Genomic DNA, 22591 nt, shown 5'->3' on the forward strand with positions numbered 1-22591 from the left:
GATCCAGTGGAATATTGCAAATCAAAGTATTCCAGTGTGTTGTGAACTTGGGAAGGGAACCCCGAGATGAGGTGGAACATTGTGGCTAATGTTCTTTTGAACATGACAAAGGAAGACCCAAGACTTGGTGAAACATTGACACGAACAGTGGTGGAACTATGTTGAACCTTTGTGAAAACGGCTGGAAGAAACTCAGAACTTTAGTTGAACACTGTTTAGATGGTTGAGAATATCCCTGCACAGACCTTTTGATTTGGACTTGCAGACATTGAGTTTCCTTAGTTTCATCAGTTGCGGAAAAAAACATTCTAGATTTAGGGCAGATAGTTGTTACTCTATCCTGACATTTAATAAAAAGTCTTGTACAAACTTGAACGCTGCTGTATGTGTCATCTCTTGATACCATGTCTGCCTCACAGGTGCCCCTCCACCATTATTGATGCACCACCACTGATGTTCAGAAATTCTGTTTTGAAACAAAAGTGAAATGTTGTCACATGTCGAAATCCAGTAAGAGTGTTCCTTTGACGGAACAGAGGTTTAGACAGTGTTACATTTTAAAGTTATTCTAAGTATATGCCCTAAGGAGGACCTTGTATAGTTGAAACATGCGTTGGCTGTTGACAATTTTAGGAATAAAATGACCATCTCAACAAAGGACATACTGAAGTGAGGTTTGTCAGTTCATTGATGTGTTAGAGGCCAATGGGCCCAAGCATCTAGTTATTGGGATAGGGGTAAAGCGCAGTTGATCTGAACAATGCTTTACTTCAGTGTTTACACTGGATTGGTTCCTTGGCTCCTTCATATTGGGTGAGGGGGTTGGTGGGTCAGCGCCCCTCACCCATTGTGGAAGAGTCGCCACTGGTGTTCAGGAATTCTGGTTTGAGACAAAAGTGAAATGTTGGCACTAGAATAAAATAGGAACTTTGTCTCTTCTCCAAGTCTAGGCACCTTACAGGTAACTCTATCTGGCTTTCATGATTCCTTAACTCTGTCCTTCCCTCTGCGCTCTGTCCTTACACCCTCAAAGACGTATGCCGCAATGGAAAGGCAAAATCAGTACCGTACAAAAAACGAATTGCTCTTTCTAGTTTCCCGTTAAAAACACTTTTTTTGTCTGTCGTATGCCTCCTCCTTCCTTCCTCACTGTCAAATGTGAATTTTATTTTAAACTACTGCTCAGTCATTCGTAACTTGTAACTCGCTTTATCAACCTAAGGATTTTGGTGTAAATTAATATGAATATAACACTCTGTTACGAATGATAATGTACTTTTTCGCTTGCTTTTCATAGGTTGCATAGTTATAGGTAGTGGTAGTTTTCCTATTGTCTGGAATGAGCATTGGTTGACTATCATTATTGAATAAAGGAGGCATTTTCTATTATACGAGATAAACATGCTAAACGTGTAACCTACATTCCTAAGTTCTGTATGTGCTTTTGGCAGGATATCGATGAAATGCTGGAGCAGACCCGGCAGATGAACATGTACTGCCACTTTGCTAACGGTGTGGGCGAGCCCAAGTACATGCCCGTCCAGTCGTGGGAGTCGCTGAACAAAATCCTGGTGGAAACTCTAGACAATCACAACGAGGTCAACGCAGTCATGAATCTGGTGCTTTTTGAGGATGCCATGTGCCATATGTAAGTGTTTAACTTTTAGGACGTTCTGAACCTAAGCCTAAGCAGTCCAAATATCACAATGTAACTTACAATCTTCTCCATGATGTGCAAATCTGGACATAGAGATGTAGCTTGGATTGATTGCCAGGGCAAAGACACCTAGCTTATTCAATCCATTGCATTCCACAATAGGAATTGTGCTCTAGCTTCCAGTGACGTTGCGACTGGATCGCCGACTCTGGCTAACTGACCCCATCCTCAGCATGTTTGTGGCCATGCCTGAAGCACCTGGCATGTTCAAATACCCGGTCTCTGTCCCTCTCCAAGCCGTTTACAGGCCCGCTTTTCGATTAGCTATTTCCTAAATGCCAGTCTGCCCTAAAACAGTGTACCTACCACTTGATGGACATTCAAACACAGCCTTATATACCCTTACCTCTGACCCTAGCATTCTCTTTTTGTTGTCCTCTTCCTTTCTGTCATCTCCTATGATCCACAATGAGTTCTCTCACCCCCCCCAGCCGATGCAGTTCATCTAGAAACACGTTTTACACTTACCTTTGTTGTTTTGTCGTCATGCAACACAAACATGTGCCATCCCGCTGTTGTCATTCTTCTGCTGACCATGTTTCATTTAAAATGTTTAAAGATTGGGAATTACCAAAGCTACCACCTCAGTCTACAAGTAATTGCACAATAGAGTGGTAATGACTAAAAGGCAATGGTAATGAAAGAAATGTATTTTAAAAAAGGAATACATTTTCAAATGTAGTTTGTATTAAAGTTCTCAGTATTCTTTCGGCTGTGAATCCAGGATGGAGCGCTTTTGCAGTAAAATGTGTAGTTGGTTGGAAACCATAACGAACGAACATAGGAGGATTTTATTTAACGTCGGAGTTTCCAAAAATTAAGTAGCTTTACTAATATCGCTACCGCTTTCCTCTGAACACGCCCCATGAAGGAAAACATTCAGGACAACATGCGATCTTGAGTGATTGGCAGATGGGCTGCCTGGAGGATTGTCCAAGGATGTGGAGTGTGCTCTGCGTGTAGTGTCAATGATTATTGCAATACTTGTCAATTCCACGATATTTGATATTTTGGGTCCAGAACATTCTATGTATTATTTATTTATGTCCACCATATTCATGTTAAGGTGGTGATTGGACCTGGCTGTTCATTGCATAGCATGACTGTGGCAAGCTCTAAAACACACATTACTGTATGGTATAGCATTGGCAGAAGCATCCTAACCCCTTTCAATAATACACAATTCACACTTAAGAAGAAGACATGATACCATTTCTGTCCCATCAAATTCTAGCTCATCTCATTTGCCTTTTGAGTTCGTGGCATTGCTTTTGCATTTACAATATTCTGCCTAAAAAACCTGCATATGTCTCTTTAACTGAAAAACACATTTCATAATTCCTACCTTAGCAGAAACAGTCATATGCCTGCCAACCCATGTACAGTTCGGACGGATAGTAGACCTTTGTTCCTCAGTGGCCATTTTACCTCAAAAACACATACTCTGGGGGTTCCAATGCTGATCCACGCAAGCAGAGGCGTCTGTGCCTTTGCAACAGCGGACCAGCTTCCTCTCCAAAGATACACATGAATGCAACCTATTGAAAGTGTCCACGTGTGCGTCTGCGTTTCACAGATAGAAGGTGCGCATGTGTTTTAGTGGCCCGCCCAAAGGCTTTTCTGAAAGTCGTGTAGACATACCTTGAAGGACCTAACCTTTCAATACACTCCATTAGTTGTTAGCCTGTTTCACAGTACTTGTAAATTAGTTTATCGAAAGATTGTTGGGAAACCAGTTGAACGAATACCCACACCAAATGTAGCGAGGGTCATTGGGCTACACGAGGTCTTTCAAAACGATAAAACGGTGCTGGAGAGACTGGCATTCCTGATCAGCTAAAGAAGAAGGTTATACACGTGTTGTCGTCTTTGTAACTTTCTACAGGCCGAGTGGTCATGTATGGAGGTTTTTGAATAAAACTAGAAATAAGGCAGGTTGCGAATGTGACCCTCCAAAATCATTGTTAAATGCCAAAGCGAGGATTTGTGCTAAAATGATCCCTAACAAAGGTGTAATAGTTCATGTAACTTTGGTATTGAAATGATGGTGTGGTGTATGTTTTCATGTGGCACTTTAAAACTATGCAATACAGCAAGTACATTCAAGTAAAGATTTAGGGCCTAATTGACAAAAGTGTTGTATAATGGCAAACTTCCATTAGAAAACACTCTGTGAATCAGGACCTAAGTTTCCCAGTATTATGGTAGTACTAAGTCACACACATATATGCTATTTCTTTGGCTGTCATAAAAAATAAACAGTTCTGATAAAAACTGCCCTATTTGTAGAACTCTTGATCCATTTAAACAATGAAAATTTAAAAAGGACACATTTGTTTTCCTGATGTACTCTCGCACGCCATTATGCGTTTTGGCTCCTACGGATTCCCGATGACGTCAATACTGATTTAAGTTATTCGGATCCCACCGGTTGATATTTTGGCCCAAGAAAATTCCATTTATGTTTCCACCACACCTTTGCTTAAAGTACAAACACCCTTGAATTTCTCTGCCTTTTGTTAATGTCCCAGCTCCGAGATTACAAGTAAAATCAGTAAATTATATTTTACACAACATTGGCTCATTAAGGGTTCTTTTCCAAATGTATCCAGGCCAAACTACTTCAGATCAAAATTAGCTAAGATGTTTTTTTTTTTTTAGCAAGAACGGGTTGGACTCTGACTTTGTGTCTAGTCCCAGAACAGGCCTTTTAAATTCTTACTCTATGCTTTTGTGTGCACTGCCATGGCTTCTTGTGCATTAGCTTTGTAACTCCAACCACATCTTAATGTTGGTCGCTACAGGCTTGTTATTTAATTTGTTAGCCTGGTATCAACACATTTCATTTCTTTGGTCTTTTTAACTGCCTACTGTACTGCATGGTTGGTCAGGATTTACCCGAACTTTACACTACTCACTGAGCTGTCTAGACGATCAGGCCGATTCATGGAATAATTAGCGCGGCGCAAGTGGCCAAAAACGTGCGATTCGCAGTGGAATAGCGAAAATCGCAGTGCAAGTGCGAAAATCGCACGAAAAGCAGCGCACATCGATTCATGGAAGGCCGTGCGCGAGAAAACCATCGGATGTGCGCTAATAAAGTGCGCGGCACACGTTGGCGCACAGGCCATCGAACGGCGTGCGCCAGGTCACAGCGAAAATCGCATAGGCCACAGCGAAAATCGCACATAGCGCGGCGCACACAACAAAAGTAGGCGGAACACGGGGCGTAACACTCGGAATGGGGAACAACTTGCCAAAATGTGGGAGTCACGGGTGAAGTACAGGGTGCAAGTGCACGGAACGCCCACACGCTCGCCTACAACACGTATTCATGGAATCGAATAGGGCAAAAAAGCGCACGGTCAAACCAGCGCACAGCCACAAACACGACCGCCACAAGAAAGCAGGCGGTAGCGTCTCAGCGCCTGTAATAAATGTGCGCCAAAAGGTGCGCCAACAAATAGCACCTATATACAGCCATGATGAATGTCCTATTGTGTGGCCCTCCAGGACAAATGACGTGCAAAGGGGTACCCACAAACACGGACACCCGCAGACTGAAAAATAACATGTGCGTGTATTCCGGGGTGCGCTGGAACTTTCACACGCGATTTGACTGGGTACGTGTATCTCAGGGGTGCGCGGGAAGTCCCACACGCGATTTGGCTGGGTACGTGGATCTCAGGGGTGCGCGGGAAGTCCCACACGTGATTTGGCAGGGTACGTGGATTTCAGGGTTGCGCGGGAAGTTCCACACGCGATTTGGCCGGATACGTGCGTGGGAATTTACACACGCGACTTGGCTGGGTACGTGGATCTCAGGGGTGCGCGGGAAGTCTCACACGCGATTTGGCAGGGTATGTGGATTTCAGGGGGTGTGCTGGAAGTTCCACACGCGATTTGGCCGGGTACGTGCGCAGGAATTTACACACGCGACTTGGCTGGGTACGTGGATCTCAGGGGTGCGCGGGAAGTCTCACACGCGATTTGGCAGGGTATGTGGATTTCAGGGGTGCGCGGGAAGTTCCACAAGCGATTTGGCCGGGTACGTGCGCGGGAATTCACACACGCGATTTGGCTGGGTACGTGGATCTCAGGGGTGCGCGGGAAGTCTCACACGCGATTTGTCAGGGTACGTGGATTTCAGGGGTGCGCGGGAAGTTCCACATGCGATTTGGCCGGGTACGTGCGTGGGAATTTACACACGCGATTTGGCTGGGTACGTGGATCTCAGGGGTGCGCGGGAAGTCTCACACGCGATTTGGCAGGGTACGTGCGCGGGAATTTACACACGCGACTTGGCTGGGTACGTGGACCTCAGGGGTGCGCGGGAAGTCCCACACGCGATTTGGCAGGGTACATGGATTTCAGGGGTGCGCGGGAAGTTCCACACGCAATTTGGCCGGGTACGTGCGCGGGAATTTACACACGCGATTTGGCTGGATATGTGTATTTCAGGGGTACGCGGGAAATTCTACACGCGATTTCGCTGTGTGCTCCCAGGTATTCCCTGTACACCCTCCACGGCCCCTGCAGGCAGCCGACACAGGGGACTACCCTGCACACCTGCTCATGTCACCCAGCACCCCCACCCCCCATTATCCAGGGGCAGCCTCCACCAGGCTCCCACCCATGTCTCCCACCACCCCCACCCCCCAGCCACCATGGGCATCCCCCACCAGGCCCCCACTCATGTCTCCCACCACCCCCACCCCCCAGCAGTGCAGGGGCAGCACCACCAGGCCCCCACTCATGTCCAACTCATGTCTCCCACCACCCCCACCCCCCCAGAATCCAGGGGCACCCTCCACCAGGCCCCCACTCATGTCTCCCACCACCCCCACCCCCCAGCCACCATGGGCATCCCCCACCAGGCCCCCACTCATGTCTCCCACCACCCCCACCCCCCAGCAGTGCAGGGGCAGCCTCCACCAGGCCCCCACTTATGGCCCCTATCACCCCCACCCCCCAGCCACCATGGGCATCCCCCACCAGGCCCCCACTCATGTCTCCCACCACCCCCACCCCCAGCAGTGCAGGGGCAGCACCACCAGGCCCCCACTCATGTCCAACTCATGTCTCCCACCACCCCCACCCCCCCAGCCCCCATGGGCATCCCCCACCAGGCCCCCACTCATGTCTCCCACCCACCCCCACCCCCCAGCCACCATGGGCAGCCCCCACCAGGCCCCCACTCATGTCTCCCACCCATCCCCACTCCCCAGCCACCATGGGCAGCCCCCACCAGGCCCCCACTCATGTCTCCCACCCACCCCCACCCCCCAGCATCCAGGGGCACCCTCCACCAGGCCCCCACTCATGTCTCCCTCCACCCCCACCCCCCCAGCCACCATGGGCAGCCCCCACCAGGCCCCCACTCATGTCTCCCACCACCCCCACCCCCCAGCATCCAGGGGCACCCTCCACCAGGCCCCCATTCATGTCTCCCACCACCCCCACCCCCCAGCCACCATGGGCACCCCCCACCAGGCCACCACCCATGTCCCCCACCACCCCCACCCCCCCAGCCACCATGGGCAGCCCCCACCAGGCCCCCACTCATGTCTCCCACCACCCCCACCCCCAGCAGTGCAGGGGCAGGACCATCAGGCCCCCACTCATGTCCAACTCATGTCTCCCACCACCCCCACAGCCACCATGGGCATCCCCCACCAGGCCCCCACTCATGTCTCCCACCCAACCCCACCCCCCAGCCACCATGGGCAGCCCCCACCAGGCCAGACCCCCACTCATGTCTCCCACCACCCCCACCCCCCAGCAGTGCAGGGGCACCCTCCACCAGGCCACCACTCATGTCCAACTCATGTCTCCCACCACCCCCACCCCCCCAGCCACCATGGGCATCCCACACCAGGCCCCCACTCATGTCTCCCACCCCCAGCAGTGCAGGGGCAGCACCACCAGGCCCCCACTTATGGCCCCTATCACCCCCACCCCCCAGCCACCATGGGCATCCCCCACCAGGCCCCCACTCATGTCTCCCACCACCCCCACCCCCCAGCAGTGCAGGGGCAGCACCACCAGGCCCCCATTCATGTCCAACTCATGTCTCCCACCACCCCCACCCCCCAGCCACCATGGGAAGCCCCCACCAGGCCCCCACTCATGTCTCCCACCCACCCCCACCCCCCAGCATCCAGGGGCACCCTCCACCAGGCCCCCACTCATGTCTCCCACCACCCCCACCCCCCAGCCACCATGGGCACCCTCCACCAGGCCCCCAGTCATGTCTCCCACCACCCCACCCCCCAGCCACCATGGGCTTCCCCCACCAGGCCACCACCCATGTCTCCCACCACCCCCACACCCCCAGCCACCATGGGCAGCCCCCACCAGGCCCACACTCATGTCTCCCACCACCCCCACCCCCCAGCAGTGCAGGGGAAGCACCATCAGGCCCCCACTCATGTCCAACTCATGTCTCCCACCATCCCCACCCCCCCAGCCACCATGGGCATCCCCCACCAGGCCCCCACTCATGTCTCCCACCCAACCCCACCCCCCAGCCACCATGGGCAGCTCCCACCAGGCTAGACCCCCACTCATGTCTCCCACCACCCCCACCCCCCAGCAGTGCAGGGGCACCCTCCACCAGGCCACCACTCATGTCCAACTCATGTCTCCCACCACCCCCACCCTCCCAGCCACCATGGGCATCCCCCACCTAGCCCCCACTCATGTCTCCCACCCCCAGCAGTGCAGGGGCAGCACCACCAGGCCCCCACTTATGGCCCTTATCACCCCCACCCCCAGCCACCATGGGCCTCCCCCACCAGGCCCCCACTCATGTCTCCCACCACCCCCACCCCCCAGCAGTGCAGGGGCAGCACCACCAGGCCCCCATTCATGTCCAACTCATGTCTCCCACCACCCCCACCCCCCCAGCCACCTTGGGCATCCCCCACCAGGCCCCCACTCATGTCTCCCACCACCCCCACCCCCCAGCAGTGCAGGGGCAGCACCACCAGGCCCCCACCCATGTCTCCCACCACCCCCACCCCCCAGCCACCATGGGCAGCCCCCACCAGGCCCCCACTCATGTCTCCCACCACCCCCACCCCCCAGCAGTGCAGGGGCAGCACCACCAGGCCCCCACTCATGTCCAACTCATGTCTCCCACCACCCCCACCCCCCAGCATCCAGGGGCACCCTCCACCAGGCCCCCACTCATGTCTTCCACCACACCCACCCCCCAGCCACCATGGGCATCCCCCACCAGGCCCCCACTCATGTCTCCCACCACCCCCACCCCCCAGCAGTGCAGGGGCAGCCTCCACCAGGCCCCCACTTATGGCCCCTATCACCCCCACCCCCCAGCCACCATGGGCATCCCCCACCAGGCCCCCACTCATGTCTCCCACCACCCCCACCCCCCAGTAGTGCAGGGGCAGCACCACCAGGCCCCCACTCATGTCCAACTCATGTCTCCCACCACCCCCACTCCCCCAGCCACCATGGGCATCCCCCACCAGGCCCCCACTCATGTCTCCCACCCACCCCCACCCCCCAGCCACCATGGGCTGCCCCCACCAGGCCCCCACTCATGTCTCCCACCACCCCCCACCCCCCCAGCAGTGTGGGGCACCCTCCACCAGGCCACCACCCATGTCTCCCATCACCCCCACCCCCCCAGCCACCATGGGCAGCCCCCACCAGGCCCCCACTCATGTCTCCCACCACCCCCACCCCCCAGCAGTGCAGGGGCAGCACCATCAGGCCCCCACTCATGTCTACCACCACTCCCACCCCCCAGCCACCATGGGCATCCCCCACCAGGCCCCCACTCATGTCTCCCACCCACCCCCACCCCCCAGCCACCATGGGCAGCCCCCACCAGGCCCCCACTCATGTCTCCCACCACCCCCACCCCCCAGCATCCAGGGGCACCCTCCACCAGGCCCCCACCCATGTCTCCCACCAGCCCCACCCCGCAGCATCCAGGGGCACCCTCCACCAGGCCCCTACTCATGTCCCCCTGCACCCAGGTCCTCACAATCCCCAATCATGTGCGTTATGGTCAGCCTCCACAGCCAAAAGGCCCTACCAAGTAACCCATTCACCCACATGGAAATGGAAATTACATGTTACACCCCCAATGTTCATAAAGCAAATGAACCCATGTCCGTCACACACAATGGTTGCAAATGAATGGGAAAACACCCAACATGACATGCATGAAACCAATGAGATGATACCACACAGTGAAGTATGAAAACAAAATTGTATAAAAAAAAATTGAATGCAAATGAAATGAAAAAAACTACAATGGCAATGAAAAAAAGACAAGCTGCATGTCCGTCCAAAAAAATCAAAACTACAAATCCAAATCCAAAAAAATGTTGTTCAAAGTCACATTAAAAATAAAATCAATCCGAGAGAGAAAAATAAATGCAAAGACCATTGCTCCATGGAGAATAAATCAAAAATAAAACAATCCAATGAAGAACTATGTACAAAACATCCAAAGGTCCATGAGCACAACTGAACAAAGGAAACCTACAAAATACCCTAACTAAAATCCAACTATATACAAAAAGTGGAGCAGTGTCCGTCGACTCCAAATCATAAGAAGAAACAAAGGAAACCTAAAACTAAAGAACTATATACAAAGGCGGCGGGCAAGTCCAGCGGCTCACTCCGTGGTGTTCCGGGCCAGGGCATCATCAAACTCCTCGTCTATGTCCCGGAGGCGGTCCTGTTCCAAGGCCCCGAGGGTCCGCAGGGACGACGCCATCTGCTCCTCCAACCCCCTGCGGATTGCCTCGAGGCACTCGGCCCGCCTCAGGGCCCTCCGCATGGAGTTCTCCGCCCTGACCATCGTGAGCCACACCTCTTCCGCCCGGCGCCGCTCCGCACCGATCTGCTGGCCCAATCGTAGCCACATGGAAGACACTTCCTGTCATGGGTCCTCCTGCCCTCCGGCCGATGCCTGCCCCTCCGATGTTGATGGCCCCGAGCCATGATGCCTCCCACGTTGACTCTGCTGCTGCCTCCAACGCAACTGCCTCTGCCAGCACGACGGCATCCAGGCTGATGGAATCCACCGACGCCGTTGTGCACGTGCCCTGCCTGATGATGCCGGCACATTCTCCATCTGCTGGGGTACAGTTGCTGTGGTGTCCACCCCTGCTGGACCTCCGACTCCCGACTGTGGCAGGGATGGGATCCCCACCGAGCTGGCTGCATTGGTCAGGGCAGGTCCACAGGGGGCCCTGGTGGCATCTGGGCTGGAAGACGGCAAGAAGAACGACCGGCGTATAGCCTCCACAGAGGAGGAGAGGGCCGCCAGATTGGCCGACACATGCAGCAAACCCCCGAACATGGAAGATCCCAATTGGGCCACGTCGGCACGGTGCTCTTCGTGATGATGTGCGTGCTCCTCCCGGGAAGCACGCACGTCATCACGAATTGCACCCGTGTGCATCGCGACCCCAATCAGGACCTTCTCCATACGGACACGGGTCCCCTCGTCCGCAGGTGGAGGGGAGTCAGGTGACATGGACATCCCCTCTACCTGCAGACGGGCCTGGGACGGGGCATCCCTGCTGGTGCATGGTGGTGCACTCACAGGGTCAGGGACAGCGACATGCACAGGCCCCTCCACGGTGACCTGTGCTGCCTCCTGCCCCTGCCCCTGGACTGCACCACTTGCACCAGCAGGGATGCCCCCATCAGGCCCCATGTGTGCCTCAGTGGCGGCCTCCTCCTCCTCTGTGGAAACCACCAACCTGGATGGCTCCTCACCGTCTTCCGCCGTAGCAGGCCCCTGTGGGGGCTCACCCACCCCTTCCGCTGCAGCCGTGGGAGTATCCCCGCCGCCTTGCTCCACAGCGCCGTCTCCGCCCTCTTCTTCACTAGCCGCTGCGTAGAGGGAGACATAGAACACAAGCATCAGGGTACTGTTCAATGGTCCCCTAGACAGGAAGCAATAGCAGATGAGTACCACTGTCAAAGTACACTTCCATCATGTCCCTCCACAACACATGGGTCAGTCCAGGCAAAACACACACAGTAACAGGCATGGTGCATGCCATGGACATTTCCATACATGTCCAATGGACTCTTGAAACATACAATGATATGCAACTCACATGCATCATGGGTCATGCCTATCACATGCACACACTTCACCTCAGTCACATCCATCTGGCCTCATACACCCCAAACACAGCGGATACAAGGGTAACTAGGCTGCATCAGTGAATCTGTGCATTGTCACACACATGTGTCATGCCTCCATGGCATTCACAAGTCAGACATGCAGGTCAGGCACACAGACATGGCTACCATATATGTACCTGGCATCAGCACCCATCCCTCACCCCCACCCATGTCCAGGAACAGAGACTGGCATGCTCTCATGTGTAAAATCTGCATAGGGCTCCCCATTTCGCATTTAAACACATGCAACAACCATGTGGTTCACACATCACTGGTCGCACATGCATTACCATGATGTCCCTGCACACATACATGCATACATGGCCTATGTCACACATACAGGCAAGTATCAGACAACCAGCACACCGCAACATGCCCTGTCTCACACAGCAATGCTTGGACACTTACCGCTCAACTCCAGACGGGCCTCCCTCTCAAGGATCTGGGCGTGGAGCGCTGGGCGTACGCGTTCCAGGACCCTCATCTGGATGGAACTCATGCGGCCCCGGCCCCCCTCCACGAGGCGCCGGGCCTTCACGAGGGTCCTGGCCCTCAAGTCCTCCCAGCGCTTCTTGATCTTCTGGACGTCGCGGGTTGCCACCCCCTCCGCGTTGATGGCAACCACACAGTCGGCCCAGATCCTCTCCCGTCCTTCCTTGCTGGCGCGGGACGATCCAAAGAAGGCATCATACTGCTCCAAGACATGCTCCACCAGGACACCAACTTCGGTGGCAGTGAAGCTGGTGCCCCTCTGCCCCTCTGGCCTAGGTTTGCTACTGGTGCCAGATGTGGAAGTGCCCGACATGGCAACCCCAGAGGCAGGAGTGGGTGGGCAACTGGGTCCTGGGGCTGGGCTGTGGAGCGATGTTATCCCAGTCGGGAGTCTTCTGTTCCAGCAGGGGTGGACACAGCAACTGGACTCCTGCAGATGGCTGATGTGCAGGCACCAAATGGCAGGGCACGGTGGCAGCAGGCAGGCAGGCAGCAGCAGATGGCACGTGGGAGGCTGCTCGGGGCACTGGGGGGCAGTAATTCGGCCTTCTTGTCAGGAGCGTGGTCTTTCGTGTGTTTTCGCGTGGCCAGCTTGATACGGAGTGATTTGGCACGTGAAAATCCTGCACGTCAGCGTGAAATTCGAGGAAAGGCCCTTCGCGCGTAAGCGCGTCAGCACGCATACGCGATTCTATTGGACCAAAGGCCCTCAGCGCGTAAGCGCGTCTGTGACGTGACCCGCATGGGTGTTTCCCCTCATAGCATGTGATGACGGAGCACACGTGGAAAGACTGCACGTCAGAGTGTCATCGCGTGTAATTGGACAAAAGTGCGCGTACACGCGATTGGCCTATGTACGTGTATTTCAGGGGTGCGCGGGCACTTACACACGCGAGTACATGAGCGCACGTGTATACCGGGGTGCGCGGGAATTTCCACACGCTATTGGCCTGGGTACTGGATTTCAGGGGTGCGCGGGAAGTTTCACACGCGAGTACATTAGCGCACGTGTATACCGGGGTGCGCGGGAATTTCCACACGCTATTGGCCTGGGTACTGGATTTCAGGGGTGCGCGGGAAGTTTCACACGCGAGTACATCAGCGCACGTGTATATCGGGGTGCGCAGGAATTTCCACACGCTATTGGCCTGGGTACTGGATTTCAGGGGTGCGCGGGAAGTTTCACACGCTCGCCTACAACACGCGCAAAGAAACACGTACGCCAGTAGGAAGCAGGCATACGTCGACCCGCGACGCATAAATTTGCGCACAAAAAAAATAACAAGCTCAGACGCCAGGATGAATATACCGTTCCTAGCAGCAGTGGCCGTGGGCTACCAAAGGAGGAGGAGGAGGATAGTCAGGGCCAGAATATTCACACCCAGAACCAGCCTTTTCGGGATGCCTGATGACCAGGTGTATGGGAGGTACAGGTTTCCACCACACATAATACTGGACCTGATGAGTGAGTGAGAGGATGACCTCACATCACCCACCCTGTGCTCCCGAGCACTCAGCCCGCTGGAGAAGGTCTTCAATGTACTGCACTTCTTAGCCACTGGATCATTTCAGCGGACAAGTGCCATAGTGGGTGGGGTGTCACAGGCCACGCAGTAACGCTGCCTACACCAGGTCTTGAACATCATCACTGCCCGCCCATCAGTCCGCAGGCACATATACCTGCCCAGAACACCTGCAGAAAGGCATGCTGCCGCCCTGGATTTTTACGGTGTGGCACGATTCCCCAAAGTGCTAGGTGCCATCGACTGCACCCATGTGGCTCTACGTCCCCCCAGGGCATCTGAGCACATCTATAGGAACCGCAAGCACTGGCATTCCATCAACGTGCAGGTAGTATGTAATGCCAAGGGAATCATCACCTCAGTATATGCCAACTATCCTGGGTCCACCCACGACAGCTTCATTTACCGAATGTCCACCCTAAGCCGGGACCTAGAAGCTGGGCGGCATGGCGATACATGGCTGCTTGGTGAGTATGAATGCCACTGTACATGCATGCATGTCAGATACTGAGCAAGGTCACAACCCCACCAATGATACCAATCACCACCTCCACAGGGGACAGTACCTACCCTCTCAGCCCCCACATGATGACGCCAATTCGGAACCCCACCACGCCACCCGAGATAAGATATAACACAGCCCACATTGCAACCCGGGGCATAGTCGAGCGCACATTCGGAGTGCTTAAGTCACGCTTTCGCTCCCTTGACCGTTCTGGCGGGCAGCTGTTATATGCTCCCCCAGTAGTGTGCAGGATCATAGTGGCAGCATGTGTCCTGCACAACGTTGCAACACGCCGGGGCCTGGCTGTGGACATGGTTTTGGCCCCACATCCCCAACCACATGCACGGCCGCTGCGCATGGGAGGGGAAAGGGCACGGGGGAGGCAGCCCGTACACAGCTAGTGGCTAATTACTTCACATAGAAATCACACCCCTGTGGAGTGCACACTGCCCTGGCACATACCATCTGACAATCAATGATGACTCAACCTGATACTGATCCTGAATGTCTGGAGAATCAACCGTCAAAACCATAACAGCCTGAGATTGTTCACCTGGAAGTGTTACAATGTGTGCATCCCTACCTACACAGACACCACCAATGCAGTTTCGTGAAAAAACACATTCATGCAGCTAAAATGAATACCCACTTGCAAAATGCAACATGAGGACAGTGCCATGTCACCCAACCCATCCCCAGCACCGCCACACGACACACCGTGCCATGTCATGCTATGTGCAGGTAAACAAAGTAATCCCCACAACATGACACAAGTGTCACAATGTACAGTGTCCCTAATTGAAACTCGCGACACCTGAAATGCTCACAGTAATGCAGGACCAACAACACACTTGAGCAGGTATTTAGCAATAACACTTATCAGCTACTGACCCTCAAAACTACCATTAACATGACATTACGAATGTAAGGAATTAGTAGTCTCACCACCTGGAAATGCCTGCACCCCCACCACTTCCAACTGTACAGTGTTGCCGCCATGTAGAGTTGTAGGTGCACTGCTGCCAACATGGACCCCATCTCCAAAGTAGAGGGCCTTGTGTAGACATGAGGAAAGGACCTGCAAATTAGGAAGTAGACACGGATGATGAGTTACACATCAATGCAACATGCAGTGTACAACACAACAGCAATATGCACTAGGAACGTATACACAGTATTGACTAGACTACCCACACATGTAGTGGGAGTCCAATGTCACCATGTACGTCAATGTCACTTGGGCACACCCTTTGCAAGCCCATGGAAACGGGAAGCAGGAGGGGTGTGTGTGACAAAAACCCAAGCATCTGAACCAAATACATGACAAGCCTGCATGTGCCCAGCCACAATGCAGCGTATGCCCACAGGAGCCACAGAAGGCAACACATTGTCCCAAAAAAAAAAAAAATAAAGATAAAAAAAAAAAAGAAAAAAATTCAAAAATGGCCATTAATGGGCCGGGGGGGGGGGGGGTTGGGGAGGCCACCCAGGAGGTCTGAGGACAGGGTGCACACCAAAACCCACCTGTGTGGATCTTGCGAAAAAAAAAAAAAACACCTCCATGGGCTCATGGCCCACACGGCTACCCTATTGTGGGAGTATCACTGCTGTCGCTATTATCACCCTGTGCAGCTGCATCCGGAGGTGGTTGCACTATGGGAGGCAGCCCACGCAAGGCCCTAGTCTGTTCCTCCATGGCTGCAAGCATGCGGGTGTGGTAGGTCTCGTTCTGGAGGACGAGTGTGCGGAGGTCCCCATGCAACAACTCACGGGATGCCCGGACCTCCGCCCTAGTTGCCTGCATCTCAGCTGAGAGCGAACAGGTGAGACGCTCCAGCTGCTGTTCTGTCCCTCGGTTTGTTGAAGCCTCAAGCTCAACAAGAGTCGTCCTGCGGCGAAGGAGCTCCAGCCTCAGGGCTTCCCTGTGGCCCTGGGACTCTATGGAGATGGCTTCCTGCAGAGTCGCCAGTGCCGCCCGCCTGTCCCTGTTGGACGCCAACATGTCCTCCCTGTGTGACTGGCAGATGGAGTCGGTTGCCTGCTGTAGTCGCTCCATCAGCCTTTCGGGGGGGACAATGGAAGTGGCCACCCTATCCATGGCCTGAGCCATCATCTCTGATGATGCTGCCTGTTGGATTGCCATACCGTAAATGGATTGCTCCCATGCGGTATTGCCAGGTGGCGTACGGCCACCACGTCGGCGGGCACCACACCTGTCTGGGGCAAGGTGAACTGCGCCTTGCTGTGCCGGCACTGCCTGAGGCTGCAGGACTGCATTCCCCCTCTGATCTGCTGGCCCATGAACAGGATCAGATTTCACGGAGTGTGACCCTGCATCCGTAACCACCAAAGGCGTAGCTGCCAACACTGACATCCCCATTGAGGGTTCTGACCCTGGTGCAGGTGGGTGGGACAGAACAGAATCCCTCCCAGGAACACTCACCTGCGAAGTCACGTAGGTCTCATCATCCGAATCAACACCTGAGTACAGCTCGGGGGAGGTGCAGCCAGAGACACCCCTTGAGAGCACGACCTGCAGCAGTTGTGGGTTCTCACCCACCACCACACCACGTCCCTCACTGGTGGTCGGTCGGCCCTCGGACCCCTCCTGGGTCTGCACCATCTCCACAACCCCAGCAGTATCAGGTGCGTCTTCCCCTGCAAAGACATAAAAGCAAACAAATGGAAACAGGCATTAGCACCATGGCACACAATGAGGGCTGAGAAGCAACAGAACCAGTACTTGATTGACACATGTCCCACATGAATAAAACCCTCCCATGCATGCACCCTCAATGCATATGAAGGGCAGGCAAATGGCACACACTGATGACATCAAGATGGAAGATGAACACATTTTCTGCATGCTGCCCGGCAGTGGCATCACACATTGGCCTGTGATTGCCAGGTGAAATACAAATGACATCACACAGATGGCATGTACCATTGCTATTGAGTGAAGATGGAGAGGAGGGCAGCACTTATTCATTCAGTCCAGTTCCCTCATGTAATAGCTTTTCTAATTCAAACAGGTCTGATTTTTCACCTGGAGCTGCCAGTCCAAAATGGTCCGATTGCAAAGGGGCATGTGTGAACAAATGATATCCAGGTAACAAAGTCACTCCACTTTACCATAGCCATGTCAGACATGTGACTAGAGGACTGAGAAATGCCTAGTAAAAGTGGTGGAATGCAAACAATCTGCCTGAATGAACAGAGAAAAATAAGCAACAATGTTGTGGCAAGGTGACACTTCAAGGGCAACTGGCGTGCTGTTGGGCTAGATGTCTACTGTTGGCAGAAGGGATACTGCTATGGCCAAATGCTGCTGCGCAGAATGTATTGCATGAAGCACATGGGTGACCCAAACGACTCAGGCGCACACACCCTCACCTGGCACACAAACAGAAGCCCTCACACACACACCATGCACATGGATGACACACACATGCATGTGCACTCACCGGACAATGCCTCATAATCAGGCAGATCTCCCACGCCTTGGATCTGTTCCTCTGTGACGTAGGTCCCAGCGACTGACTCATGTGGAGTGAGTTCCATGTCTTCTACTGGAGACCCACCTCCAGTCACTAGATTTGCGGCATGACTTGAGGCCAGCTTATTCTTTGCCCTGCGCTTTAGGTCATTCCAGCGCTTATAGCAATCATTGGCTGTGCGCCTCACGATTCCAAGGGCACTTACGATGTCCGCAACGGTCTGCCAGTGTGCCTGGCGTTGTGCAGGTGTGGTCTTGGATCCTGCAACAATGACCATCTCGTTATCATATGCAGACACATACTCGACAAGTGCATTCAGTTCGGCATCCGTGAAGCTGGGCTTCCTCGACGGGCCGGACTGTGTAGCCGTGTCTGGGGCATCAGCCTGTGCCGGACGAGCACTTTTCCTCTTCCGCTTGGAAGGTGGTGGTGATCCTGAGTGTCCTGCGCCGCTCTGGACACTAGGGGCAGGAGCCCTGGTGGACTCTCTATCAGGAGTGTGGGATTACACACTCAGCATGGGAGTTGGTGCAGGCATTGGCTCAAGTGTAATGGTGTCAGGGGGAATGTCAGCAGGATGGACTAGGACCGACACTGTCCTGGCTGGGTGTGAGAGAGCTGGGGTGGATGGAGCCGCAGCTGCCCCTGCAGCCTCTCCACCCTGCCTACTTGGGGCAGCAGATGACCTTGCTGCCCCTGATCCACGTGGCCTGATGACATCAACGTGCACCAGCGCACGTGTCATAGGCCTGCTGACCTGGAAGTCAGCCATGGAGTCAGCCAGGTCTGGTGCCACAATGGGCTGGTCCAACAAGGGCTGAGCATGGCTGGTGTCAGCCACATCAGCCTCAACCGGGGGGGGGGGGATTATGGGTGCCCTTGACTGGTCCTCCACACATGGGGGGACAGGGTCACCCTGCAAGTAACGACCACGTCCCCTACCGGATCCACAACGGCCACCACTTGTGGCTCGTCCACCTTTGCCACCCTTACGGATTCCTCGCCTCCCAACCATGGCACTGATGTTAATGTGCGTATGGGAGTGGCTGTAAACTATTGTCCTGGGCAATTGGGGGTCAAAGGGGTTGGGTACCAGATGGTAATTGTACCCTAGTGATCTAGCAAGGCTGAATGTTACCCCTGGGGAAAGATGACGGGTCACGCAACGCACAGGAAGCCCAAAAAGGGAGATGACGTGCATGCAACCCCTCCTAGACCACGTGTGCGGAAAAAAAACCTGCACTACGCTGTGGCACCCAGTAACACAAGAATGAACGTATGCGTGTCACACGCAGCCTAGAATGACCTCTGAAGGGGTAGGCTACACACGGGGCAAGCACAGATGTTAGATACGTGCGTGACTCACCGTCTGCCAGGAAAAAGAGCGTGAAAAAGAAGCGCGTTTGGTTCGCAACACCCCTGCCAAAAGAAGAATTGTACGCTGTCTGAGGGGACAGGACAACAGTAAAAGGGAACACTGTTTGAGGGAACAGGCCCAGGAAAACCAGAAAAAAAGAGAAAAAGCTGTCAGAGTTAACAGGGAGTACGAACTTGAAACGCCGTGAAGTAAATCGCGTGTGAACCGACAAGAAGTACAGATTTCACCAACTCGCTCTCCACGAAAAGCACGTACAAGGAAATGGTGTTCTACACGTACCTTTTATGCAGGCCCACACGTCCAGCGTCACTTCCGCGTGTACGCGCTAGGGCCATTTCCACCAATTACACGCTTTGTCACTTCCGCGTGTACGCGCTATTTCCACCAATTACACGCTTTGTCACTTCCGCGTGTACGCGCTATTTCCACCATTTACACGTTTTGTCACTTCCGCGTGTACGCGCTATTTCCACCAATTACATGCTTTGACACTCGGACGTGTCTTTCATTTTTTTAACACGCAACATTTCAAACGTGTGCCATATTCAACGTGCACGTGACTTCATAGACCCGCATACGCTGGTGGCCTTTGGGCCAATGAATGTACAGACGTGTGCTGACACGCTTACACGCTAAGGGCCTTTCCTCGAATTACACGCAGACGTGCTGGATTTTCACGTGCAAAATCACTCCGTAGCAAGCTGGCCACGCGTTCACACATGGAAGACCACGCTCCTGCCCAGAAGGCCGAATTACTGCCCCCCAGAGCCCTGAGCACGCTCCCACCTGCCATCTGCTGCTGCCTGACTGCCTGCTGCCCACATGCCCTGCCATTTGCTGCCTGCACATCAGCCAGGGGTGCTGTGACCACCCCTGCTGGAACCGAAGACTCCCGACTGCTTTTCCATCGCCCCACAGCCCAGCCCCAGGACCCAGTTGCCCACCTACTCCTGCCTCTGGGGTTGCCATGTCGGGCACTGCAACATCTGGCACCAGTGGCAACCCCCGGCCAAGGAGACAGAGGGGCACCAGCTTCACTGCCACCGAAGTTTGTGTCCTGGTGGAGCATGTCCTGGGGCAGTATGATGCCCTCTTTGGAAGGTTGCGTGCCGACAAGGAAGGACGGACTCGGATCTGGATGGACATCGTGACTGCCATCAACGCGGAGGAGGTGGCAGTCCGCGACTACGAACGTGTCAGGAAGCGCTGGGAGGACTTCAGGTCCAGGACCCTCAACAAGGCCCGGCGCCTCCTGAAGGCAGCGGATGCTAAGGTGTGCCGGGGCCACTTGTCGGAAGATCAGATGAGGGTCCTGGAACGCATATCCCCAGCGCTCCACGTCCAGGTCCTTGAGAGGCAGACCCGTCTGGAGTTGAGCGGTAAGTGTACATGCATACTGATTGTAAGCTGTGCGTGTGGTGTGCCAGGAGTGTGCAGGTTGAACATGTATTTTTATGTGGGCAAGTAGGGGGGGTGTAAAGGGCCGTGAGGGTGACACATGTGAGGGGTCTCATGTGTGACACATGGATGGTGCTTGTGTGTGTGGGCTTGCATGGCACAGGATGTGGAGGAACGATTGTCAGGTGTGACATGGATGTCGATCGGAACACTGCGACAGTTGGCGGAGGTGTACACATGCACGCAAGTTTGGTGGTGTGTGTACATGTGTAGTGTACTCCCTATGTTGCATGTGATGTGTGGATGACCTTTGGCTGCTCATGCTGTTGTATGTGAATGGATGGTGCTGGCTGTTGCAATATGCCTGTGCTATGGCTCATGTGTGCAAGTTGAAATGACATGTGTGTTGGGGATTGTGATGCCATGTCTGAGGTTTACCAATGCCACTCATGTATGACTGTCATGTGTGTATGAGTCCATTGGACAGTGCCCTGATGCCTGTGTTTTCTTTCTCCCTGTCTGCAGCGTCAACTGATGAAGAGGGCGGAGAAGGTGCTGTAGAGCACAGCGGCAGGGGTCGCACCACCAGCCGGAGACGCAAGGCCCGGATCCCCTCCCAGGTTCTGATCTCGTCGGGGAGTGAGGAGTCCGGTGCCGTGTCCCAGGCCGCAGCTGACGAGGGGAGGTACAAGAGGTGGAGGTTGGAGTTGGACTCCTCGGCAGCAGAAGGGGCAGCTGGGACCCCACAGGGCCCAACGGAGGAAGATGGCACGGAGTCATCCAGGTTGGTGGGGGGTTTGGAGGAGGAGGAGGCCGTGCAAGCGACAGAGGCGGGGTCCGGAGGTGGGGATTCCACTGGTGCTAGTGGTGCAGTGCAGGATCTGGGACAGGAGGCAGCACAGGCCGCCGTGGAATCCTGTCCCTGCTCCTGTCACTGCATCATCTTGCACCAGCGGGGATGCCTACCTCCAGACCCGTTCTCAGGGAGGGGATTGGCTTACAACACCTGGCCTTCCTCTCCCTGCGGATGTGGCTATCCTGCACCAGGTTGAGCCTGTCCAGGGTGGGGTGGGGTGGCGTTGCGTCAACGGGCCATGCGAGCTGACCTGCAGTCTTTTCATGATGAGTCTGCACGTCTTCTTGCATGGCTCGTTGACTGCGTTGACCCACTGGGAGAGCTCACCAGGGCTGGATTCCTCCGTTTCCTGGACCTTGTTCCGACCCCCTTCTCCACAGAACCCCCTATACCCCAGTCGTCCTCCATGCCATCTTCCCACCCATGTGTCACCTGGGTGCCCTGTGGAGCTGCCTCCGACCGTGCGGCCAGGCTGGTGGACAACAGATCCCTGCCACAGTCGGGAGTCGGACATCCAGCAGGTGTGGCCACATCAACGACTGCACCCCAGCTGGAGGAGGATGTGCAGGCACCATCGGACAGGGCACATGGACAGCAGCAGCTGCAGCAGCAGGAGGCTGTAGGTGGGAGCCACGATAGCTCGGGGCCTTCAACATCGGAGGGGCAGGCATCGGCCGGAGGGCAGGAGGACCCTGGACGGGAAGTGTCTTCCGTGTGGCAGCGGTTGGGCCACGCCATAGATGCGGAGCGGCAGCGGGCGGAAGAGGCGCGGCTCACGATGGTCAGGGCGGAGAACTCCATGCGGAGGGCCCTGAGGCGGGCCGAGTGCCTCGAGCCAATCCGCAGGGAGTTGGAGATGAACATGTCGGTGTCCCTGCGGACCCTCGGGGCCATAGAACAGGACCGCCTCCGGGACATAGACGAGGAGTTCGATGATGCCCTGGCCCGGAACACCACTAAGTGAGCCGCTGGACTGGCCCGCCGCCATTGTATATAGTTATTTAGTGATAGGTTTCCTTTATAGTTTATTTTTATTTGGA

General features: G+C 54.7%; 1 protein-coding gene across 2 annotated transcripts in view; it reads left to right on the forward strand.

The window, feature by feature from the left end:
• The window catches only part of DNAH9 (dynein axonemal heavy chain 9), a 1527051-nt gene that overhangs the window by 808057 nt on the left and 696403 nt on the right, over nucleotides 1-22591 (forward strand). For both annotated transcript variants that reach the window (XM_069654516.1, XM_069654515.1), the window contains exon 43: nucleotides 1452-1648. In XM_069654516.1, coding sequence (XP_069510617.1) covers nucleotides 1452-1648 — 197 coding nt within the window. The remainder of the gene's footprint in view (nucleotides 1-1451; nucleotides 1649-22591) is intronic.

Source organism: Ambystoma mexicanum, chromosome 3q, assembly GCF_040938575.1.
Source record: "Ambystoma mexicanum isolate Mex_15411 chromosome 3q, UKY_AmexF1_1, whole genome shotgun sequence".
Lineage (NCBI taxonomy): Eukaryota > Metazoa > Chordata > Amphibia > Caudata > Ambystomatidae > Ambystoma > Ambystoma mexicanum.